The 10017-nt window shown below is 46.8% G+C and overlaps 1 protein-coding gene across 2 annotated transcripts in view; it reads left to right on the top strand.

Moving 5' to 3' along the window:
- The first annotated feature begins 2178 nt into the window (after positions 1-2178).
- LOC138286614 (germ cell-specific gene 1-like protein) overlaps positions 2179-10017 on the top strand; it is a 136005-nt gene continuing 128166 nt past the window's right edge. Inside the window, exon 1 of one of the 2 annotated variants that reach the window (XM_069227044.1) lies at positions 2179-2377. In XM_069227044.1, coding sequence (XP_069083145.1) covers positions 2320-2377 — 58 coding nt within the window. In that variant the 5' untranslated portion in view covers positions 2179-2319. Of the gene's footprint in view, positions 2439-10017 lie in introns of both variants that reach the window. The other variant, XM_069227043.1, reaches the window with a different exon arrangement.

The raw sequence follows: 10017 nt of genomic DNA, 5'->3' as shown, positions 1-10017 counted from the left end.
TCGCTTGTAGTTGTGTTTCGTAGTTCTCAGCTCTGTGGTGTACCAACTAGCCTGCTTGGTGGGTCTCTTGAGTTTTGAGGGCCTGATGGGGTCACTTTGTCGGCGCAATTGGTAATCCAACCTAAGAAGTTCTTGACAGCCTGTTCTAGGTTAGCTGTGGTGTCAGGGTGGGAGGTGTTGAGGGTGTTGGTCCACTGGCTCTCTGATACTTTGTCCCATCTGCAGTGTTAGGTCTGGATGGCTTTGTGAAAGTGGCAGAGGATCCTGTGATGATGAAGTGGACAATGGCATGGTCTGTCAGGGTGAGCTCGGTGACTTGGCTGTATGTGACTCTGTAACTGGCTGTGAAGATGGGGTTGAGCGTGAGTCCTGTGTTGTGTGGAGTTGGTGACTAGCTGGGTGAGGCTGATATTGTTCATGCTTTTGAGGCGGTTGGCAGTGTTAGTGTTATTAAGGTAATCAAAGTGAAAATTGAGGTCTCCAAGGAAGATGTAGTATTTAAAGTCAATGGCGAGTGGGGCGATAGATTTGGGGATGGTGTCACAGAAACTGGGGTGTGGTCCTGGTGGTCTGTAGGCGAGGGCGCCTCTGATGGTGGTTTTGCTGTTGGTTCGGAGTTGGAAATTGAGGTGTTCCATAATCAGGGTGGTGTCGTCTGCTGTGGTGATGGAGAGGTTGGTTTCTGGGTGGAGGATGACGCTTACACCTCTGTCTTTGTTGATGCGGTCTCAGTATGCTATCTTGTAGTCATCTGGAGTAGTTGCGGCGATGACAGATGTGGATGTGGGTTTGAGACAGGTCTCGTGGGGAGGATGATTTCTAGGGTGAGGTGGGTGATGGTGTCCCAGACCTCGGTGGCATGCTTGTGGAGTGATTGTGTGTTGAGTAGGATGCAGTGGAGTTCTTCTGGAGCAGTTGTGGTTGGAGTGGTGGTGGTTGTTGTGCATGCGGATGCTTCCATGTTGCAGAAGAACAGACAGTGTCGGCAGGTAAAATGTCCTTCTGTGGATAGATGCGAAGTGCAGCAGCAGTTGTTGATGTGGGGCTCAGAGTCCAGGGCTCGGAGATTGGTAGATGTCTCTCGTCAGGTGGTGGGAAAGGCAGGGTTCCTGGTGCTAGGTGCAGTCCAGGCACGGATGGGCTTGCCTTTGGCACACCTTCATCCTCTTTATGACACCCAGTAGGGTGAGTGGGCTTCCTTTTCAGCAGTTCCTGTTGTTTTTGTCTCATGGAGGTAGGATCACCTCCTAGATAATGACTGGGACAAGGGAAGTACAGGGATATGTTTTGGTGAATGCACAGGTGCATAAGGTGGAGATTGCATGTGTGAGTGGGGAATGAACGTGCATGAGATGATTGTATAAGCATGTGACTGCAGGTGTGCATGATGATTGCACAGGTGCATGTGATTGTTCAGGTACATTTAGTGGTGTGGTTGCACAGGTGCATGAGGTAATGATTGTAGTTGCACTTGAGGTAGTGATCACAGGGGTGCATGGTGATTGCAGGTGTTGGTGGTGCTACATAGGTACATGTGGCAGTGATTGAACAGTACATGTGCCCGTTGTTTTACAGGTACACGTGTCGTGATTGCTCAGGTGCATGAGTGATTGTACATGCACCTGAGGTGGTGAATGGTGACTGCGCGTGTACAGGATGTTATGTTTGCATGTGCAACTGTATGTGCGCCCCATGGGGTGGGGGTCAGAGGGGTGAATGGTGACTGCACGAGTACACAATGGTATGTTTGCATGTGTGGCTGGTGATTGTATGAGCACCGGGGGATGGGTGTCACAGGTGTGAATGGTGACTGCGCGTGTACAGGATGTTATGTTTGCATGTGCGACTGGTGATTGTATGTGCGCCACAGGGGGTGGCGGTCAGAGGGGTGAATGGTGACTGCACGAGTACACAATGGTATGTTTGCATGTGTGGCTGGTGATTGTACATGCACCTGAGGTGGTGGCCACAGATGTGCCTGAGGAACCGTCCCTGCTCGGTGGATGCTCAGCCTGGGGACACCGTCTGGGTGCAGAGGAGCAGGGTGACTGCCACCCCAACCCATCTCCTCTTTATATGACAGCCACTAATGATGATAAAAGGCTCTATTCCCCCGCACAGCTGGAGGCTGATTGCTCCAAGGATTAGACAGTGTGCGCCCCCGACAGCTGCTCTCCTGCCTTTAATCAGGGTGCTGGGTGGGCCTCGGGATTACAGCGGTGGCCCGGCTGCCGGGGAGCAGTGGGAGTGCGCGGGAGAGGGCGGAAGAGGAGGCGTGGGGGCCGCCGTGCGCAACAGGAGACTCCTCAGAGCTGGCGAATGAAGTCAGAATGCTTGGTCTGGCTCGAAAATAGCGCCCAGAAGGAGCTACTGCGAGGTTGGTGCGGTCTCTAGTCCGGGTGACAATGTGTCTGAGGGTGCGGGATGGTGTCCCACAGGTGCGTAACGCAGGCCCCTCCCGCACAGGTGGGACCCACCGGGGAACGGGGGGCGTTCTTCGGGTCCAGGCCTTTGACTCTCTGTGCCTCAGGGGCCCCTTATCACATTCTTCTTGGGGTGAGGGGAGGGGGTCTGGGGAGAGGCGTTGTTTTTTGGTACTGGTGTGTCGATGAAATAATGCGCTACTTTGTGTGATGGCATGTGACCATATACATGACAATGTGTTGCTATGATAGTGCGCGCAACAGAACAGTTTGTTGCAGGGTGCATGGCGGTGATTAAACCTGTGTGGGTGCGCGTCTGTGACCGCAGGTGCGTAGCATCCTGTGGAAGTGTGCGTGACATCGTCATTGATGTGTGTAACAGTCTGCATCACACTGCACGTGACAATGTGCTGCTTTCCTGTCGCACGCTTCCGAATTTTTGTCGTATGCCTTTTATTGTCAAAAACAGCTTTTTCTCGCACACGGGGCGAGCTTGCGAGACAAGAACAAGCGTGTTCTTGTATTTCATGTTTTCACAGCGGACTATCTATCACACTTCAGTCTCTTAGCGACGGCAGTGTTTTAAGTTACCAAGGATGTGGCTAATGGCCAGAGCTACCCACTTTAGCGTCGAGTCTCGACATCCTCTGATGCTATGAACTTTACTTACTTTTCTCGTGATAGCTAAAAATGAATGTGTCATCGTGTAACGTAACTGGAGCGCTCCAATAAGTTCGGGGCGAGTTCGCGATACATAAAACCAAAAATACAATTTAAAAAATCTGTTTAAGCTTTTGGATGGGGGGCAGCACTGCTCAAAGGTACCTCTCGTAACCAATTTCGTGAAGTGGGTGTGGAGTGTGCACTGACGGGACGGGTGTATTGTCTGAACAGGCTTGCTTTGCACACCGGTAACAACAGGGACACACGTCCAACAAGCCTTGGCAACGCGAAGCCGGCCAGCTGGGTCTTCTAATGGTACATCGCAATAGCAGAATGTGTTTTTCTCCAGCACGTGCGAAGTAAATGATAAAAGATGTACGTGATATTGTCAAACTTAATGCTGCTAATAGTTCATACTTAGTGAAGTAGCAATGTACCATTACAGTTCTAGGTAGGCATAAACATTTCAAATAAAACTCTTTTGGCAACATATAAGCTTGTTTATTCACCTTATTAGTGCTTCTTGTATGGGAGCTTTCAAGACATCACATAACAAATACTACAGGGGGCGAAGGGGATGAACAAGTTTTATATAAAAAAATTAAAAAAGGAAAGTACAAAACATGCATTTCGTCTGATTGCAGTTAATGATTCAAATACCGATGGTTCTAAAAGTACAAAATTCAGAGGAGTGTGTGAAATTCGCAGAATTTCCAAAGTGCATAATTACGTGAAATTTCGGAAAAATTACATGAAGTTATGCAAAATGCAAATCTGACATTTAGAGCTATATTTTAACATGAAATGAGTCCTTCTGTCCACTTTGGACAGGAGAATACATTTCACAATAAAAAAAAAGCGAAAAAAGCACACGTACCGTGAATAACAGCTGCTCACGGTCTATTCACTTGTGTAGTTCCAGTGCTTCCTTAAAAGAATTTTCACCTAAACAAAAATGAAATTATCTGCCGTGGTATATTGGCGTAATTTCAGACATTTCATATCACGAGCATAATGTGAAATACCAGCAATTATGCGAAATTACACCAGCATAATGAAGAATTCGCGCAGATCTAGTTCTTACAGTCATGCAGATTAAGTGGCTTGGAAAAACATAATGCTTAATGCCCAACTGATTCTATTCTGGAATCACTTTACAAAAGAAAATAATTGGGGCAAACTCACAGGGCCAGGCTATCATGTTATTCTCTAACTGCACATATTTACCCCTCTGTGTTCTGATAAAGGTTAAATGCCTTTCTGTATAACTACTGCTCATGAAAAAACTGCATGGCAAAACCTATACATCTACATGACTCGCTCAAAGCATCGCCTCTTGTGAATCATGGCCCCTCATACAGAACAATGCCAAAAATAGCACATTACAAATACAATCTCCATATCAGCTTATCCACTGAGACTTCTGAAAGTAATGAGCAATTTATATAAACAGGCAGCGATTGAATGGTGCAAAGAAGTGATGTTCCTACCTCGCCCAGTGGTTTATCTTATGATGCATCAAGTCAGGTCCTTTTTGACACATATTGATGGTGGGTCAAATAATTACTCTGATTGTTATCCCCACTACGCTGAATCCTACTCTTCGTCGCCTTCATCGAAGGAGTATCCAAAGGCAACAGTCCATGGGTTTAAACTTAACAGTTGGTGCTCCTTCTTGCCCTCAGTGCATGAATATCTGGCCCTTCGCCCAGAAGTGGTGTTTGCAATACTCAAGCAGTACCACAGAGGTCCAAGACACATCCCACAGCAAGGACAGTGATGGAGAGGACTATGAGGATTGTAGATTCATATTCAAACCTTTACCACCTGTCCCTCACCCTCATCCCAGTCCTCATGCTTTGAGGGTTTTTCGGACACTGCCATGACTTCCACTCGCCAGTCACCCGCTTCCCAAGTGTCAATCGCAACGCTCAAGAGAGGTCTGGTGACAGCGCAGGGTTGAGGATGATAAGCCAATGTTAGATGACTTCTAAAGTCAGCTGAGACAGGAAGTGCCCCCTGTAGAGCAACTGGTGTGGCAATTGGCAATCGTACAGCTAAGTACCACAAGCAGTGGAGGGATGGGAGTGCCAGCCAACATACAGTCAATCGACCCCTTACGGGTGACAGGGATTGAAACTATACCCAATGGTTAGAAGGAAAGACCCCACTTAAAAAGAAGTAATTTAACAAAGTAAGACCAACTCTCATTAAGGTGAGGTACAAGAAGAATGCATCTGGAAGATTTATAGTGTTGATTTGTTTTTTACATTTTGAAAATGTTTTGCTTCTTTTTCATTTATCGTTTTTGATTTAGTTTTTGGCTTTGCTTCCTTTTTTTTCTACAAAATATATCTATCCCTCTGTACTCTTTTGTCTCCCTTGACCTCTTCTTGTTTTTTTCTTTTACCCTTTCTTGTTTCCCACACTGCTCTTTGCTTTTTTTTTCCACACGCCCCATGATTTCCCTGACTTTTACTCTTTTACATGCCTGGGTTTTCTAATTCCAATTATCTAATATTTTCCAATTTTTTTAAATGTGGTCTACCCTAGGACCACTTTTCACATTCCATCCCTTTTCTGTCCTTCTTGCTTATCTTGCTCGGTTTTGATGGTTCCTCCCTTCCTTATGGTGCCCTTAATCCAAGCGATTCCTCTTCTTCTTCCTTGTTACCTCCCTTGCTGAATGAGCACCTCCTGTCCTGACCGGGCTGTCTTCCTTGGAGTCCATTGTTTGCCCCATGTATTGTTTTTTGCTGCCAATCTTTCCTTCTATACTTTATTGCATGCTGCATTAATAAACGTTTCACTGAATCACCAAATGGAAGCAACTTTCCACCGAAGACGCCATCTCTATCATGACCTCCATTCACTCTGGATCTCCCACAGACACCTGCCCGCATCACTTCTACAACCTAGGAAAGAAGATATTAGGAGCAACCCCTCACAGAAATCCTGAATACCTCCATCGCCACAGCCACCATTCCCAATGCCTGGAAACACGCCGAAGTCAAACCCCTTCTAAAGAAACCCTCAGCGGAACCCATCAAACTCAACAACTACCGCCCCATCTTGCTCCTCCCATTCCCCACCAAGGTCCTGGAAAAGTCCATCAGCTCACGGACTACCTCAAACATAACAACCTGCTCGACCGATCTCAATCCGGCTTCCGACCAAACCACAGCACCAACACCACACTCATCATTGCAATTGACGACATCACCACATCCTAGACCTCGGTGGATCAGCAGCCCTCATCCTCCTCGATCTTTCCACAGCCTTAGTCACACTCTCATCACCAGACTCCACATCATCGTCATCTTAGGAATCACCTTCAACTGCATCACCTCCTTCCTCTGCGGTCAAACACAGAGGATCTGCCTCCCACCCTATGTCTCCACTCCCAAAGACATAATCTGTGGTGTACCCGAGGGCTCCTCTCTCAGATCCACCCTCTTCAATGCCTACATTACCCCTTTAGCGGATGTCCCATGTACCCACGGACTCAACATCGTCTCCTACCCAGATGACACCCAACTCGTCCTTTCCTTCACTGACGACACCTCCACATGCTCCAACTTCCAAAGCACCATGACCAGCATCGCCGCATGGATGAAGACCAATTGCTTCAAGCTCAACTCAGACAAAACAGAGATCCTCATCTTCGGAAACAAGCCACCCACCCTGGGAAGACTCTTGGTGGTCTACCGCCCTTGGCCTCCCGCTCACTCCCTCCAGCCATGCACGTAACCTCGGAATCCTTCTTGACACCCAACTTACCATGAAGCAACAGATCAACTCTGTCTCCTCTGCCTGCTCCCACACTCTCTGCATGCGCCGCAAGATCTTCCACTGGATAACCCTCCCCTCCAGGAAAACAGTCACTCACACCCTCATCTCCAGCCGCCTCGACTAAGGTAGCTCACTCTGTGCTGAAACCACAAAGAAACTCCATAACCACCTTCAGACCATCCAGAATGCCGCAGCAAGACTCATCCTCAACCTTTGCAAAAGAACCAGCATCACTCCCCACTTCACGGTCCTCAACTGGCTCCCCATACAGCATAGATGTCTCTTCAAGGTCCTCACACATGCTTTTAAGGCCCTACACATCGCTGGACCCGCTTACCTCAACAAGTGACTCACTTTTGACTGACCGACCAAGGAACTCCAATCAGCCTCCCTTGCCCAGGCTGACATACCCTGCATCCGCAGAGAACGACTCGGAAGGCGCTCCTTCTCCTACCTCACCGTCACGTCCTAGAACAACCTCCCCCTCCACCTACGCCCATCCCCCTCACTTGATGAATTCAGATGGCAGCTCAAAACCTGGCTTTTCAACCACCATCTCCCTCTGGGTCAGACTTGCAGGACCACCATAGCGACTGGAGACCCATCGGGTGACAAGCTTGTGCTCTACAAGAACGTTCTGATTGATTTAAGTCTCTTACCGCCAGCTCTGCAAGACTTTAGACTCCCAAACGTGATTATCGTCTGTCACTTGGTCTGGCCATCAAAAGTGTGTCAACATACCTCTGTACTCCTTAAAGCTGACGGATCACAGACCACAAAGCACAGAAATAATCCGGCTCTCAGAATCAGGTCTTAAAGACAAGTTGATTATCATGTAACAGTGGGAGAAGCAAAATGTACTGCCGGTTGACCTCCATCACACGGTGAAGCCAGTACGTAACCACGGAACAGGAAAGGTTCCTATCCTAAATCCTAGTAAAACAAAGAGTAAAATACAAGGAAAGTAAAATGGAACTAAGCTACATAGAGAAAAGCATCCAGCATGGTATGCAGTGCTTAATTTGAACCGGTGGTCGCAGGTGGGGTTCACCAGTACACATTTTTGGGGCTGGAACTTATTTTTCCTCGACAGACTTTGATCCAGAGAAACAAAGAAAAAAACTGAAAATGGCAAAAAGGAGGAAGAGAAATTGGAAAAACAATGACCAGGGGAGAATGCGTGGATGAGGAAGTACCTGCAAGAGTGAGATAAAGAGGTAGGGAGTGTTTGATTGTGGATTGAAGCTGTATGAGGTGGAATGAAGACCACCCAGCCTGGGGATGCTGCACCCCGTCCTTCAATAATGCAGGCGGTGGGCTTCTGAGCAAAACTCTGGACCCTTTGGCGTATTTCTCGGAAAAAACATTGAAAAATACGTGCAGGGCTCAAACATTCACGCAGGTTAGGATTTTGTGTAAAAATCTGGACTTTCGTGAGCATTTTGGGCCAGATGTATGAAAAAAAGCCTTTTGCGATTCGGAAATAGCGATTTTTAAGAAATCGCTATTTCTGATTCGCAAAATGCAATGTATCATATTTGCGATTCGGTAATAGCGATTTCTTAAAAATCGCAAATGCTATTACCGAATCGCAAATTGCAATACAGCCCCCATTTGCATCTATGGGCCTGTCGGCACATATTTGTGAATATTTTGCATGTCCCAAATTGCGAATTCCTAACTGGAATTCGCAATTTTGGGACATGCAAAGTCCAGGGTGCTGGGGGCCTAAGGCCCCCTCTGCTGCACCCCAAACATTTTTTTACAACATGTAAGGTGCACACATGCCAAAAGGGCATGTGTGCTTTACATGTACATTTTAAAAATGCATTTTAAATACATTTTTAAAATTTGCACATGGTTACCACCAAGTTCAACTTGGTGGTAATAGCGATTCCTTAATGCCCAATTCGCATTAAGGAATTGCTTCATACATGTGCTTTAGAAATCGCAAATAAGGATTCCTTATTTGCGATTCTTATTTGGAGAGTCGCAATTTACGACTCTCTAAACAGGGTCGCAATTTTAAGGAATCGCTATTCTAGCGATTCCTTAAAATTGCATTCAGAATGCCTTTGATACATTCTGAAAGGGCTTTTTGCATTCGCAAACGGGCATTCGCACCGTTTGCAAATGCAAGAAGCTTTGATACATCTGGCCCTTTGTATTTAAGCGCAGTTTGTGTTGGGTCACTTGAGAGGCAACGCCAAGCGGGCGGTGTACTTGTGAATTACCAACGCAAAACGATTTCAGAAAATGTGCAAGAAATAGAGAATTAGGGTCTGGAGTTATAAACGAAATGGCAGTGAGTTACCAGTGGGAACTCACACTCACAAGTCTGTATTATTGAGGAAGTAAACAAAGGAAATGTTGGAAACTCTGCGAACTACGAGTTGGTCAATAGCGGGTCACCTAAAAGAAAACCACATTCTTAATAAAAACTTTGCAAACCCCTAGTATGAACGGGGGGGCAGGCGAACAGAACCTCTGTGTGGAAGATTGTTTTACATCTAAAGAACAACGTAAGTTGTCTGTTTCCGGATACACAATGGCCGAAGAGACAGTCAGAGTGGGGCGCTCTTTGCTTCTCTCCTCAGTTACGTTCTGCTTCCTCCTTCCCCTTGTTTCTCTAGATATGATTTTTGTAATTCTTACACTTTCTGTTCCTTTCACACTCTACCCTGCGCTTCTCTCCTATATTCCCACTTTTTTTCTTCTGATTCACTCCCCCCATTCCCACATCTTTCTTTCCCACTCTTGTTCATTTTCCTTCACCTTTGTTTCACATCCTTCATGCGTTCCTTTGTTTTGTTTCCCTCCTTTTCCCCCTTTCCCCTTCTTTCTTTCCCACTCTTGTTCATCTTCCCTCACCTTTGTTTCACATCCTTCTTGCGTTCCTTTGTCTTGTTTCCCTCCTCTTCCACCTTTCCCCTATCTATTCTTTCCTCCTATTTCTCCCTCTCCACCTTTCTGTCCTCTCTATCGCCTTTTCCGTCTCTTCCTGTTAATCTCTCCCACTCCCTTTCCCTTATCTTGGTGCTCTTGGCTTCTTTCTCCTCTTGTGACCTTGTACCCATTGTTTTGGGATTCCCCTTCGTTCCTGTCTCACCATCCACGCTCCTTCACCCCCTCACTAACC

The sequence above is a fragment of the Pleurodeles waltl genome, chromosome 3_2 (assembly GCF_031143425.1).
Source record: "Pleurodeles waltl isolate 20211129_DDA chromosome 3_2, aPleWal1.hap1.20221129, whole genome shotgun sequence".
Classification (NCBI taxonomy): Eukaryota; Metazoa; Chordata; class Amphibia; order Caudata; family Salamandridae; genus Pleurodeles; species Pleurodeles waltl.
The sequence above is the reverse complement of the archived record's forward strand: the minus strand, read 5'-3'. Positions and strand labels throughout refer to the sequence as shown.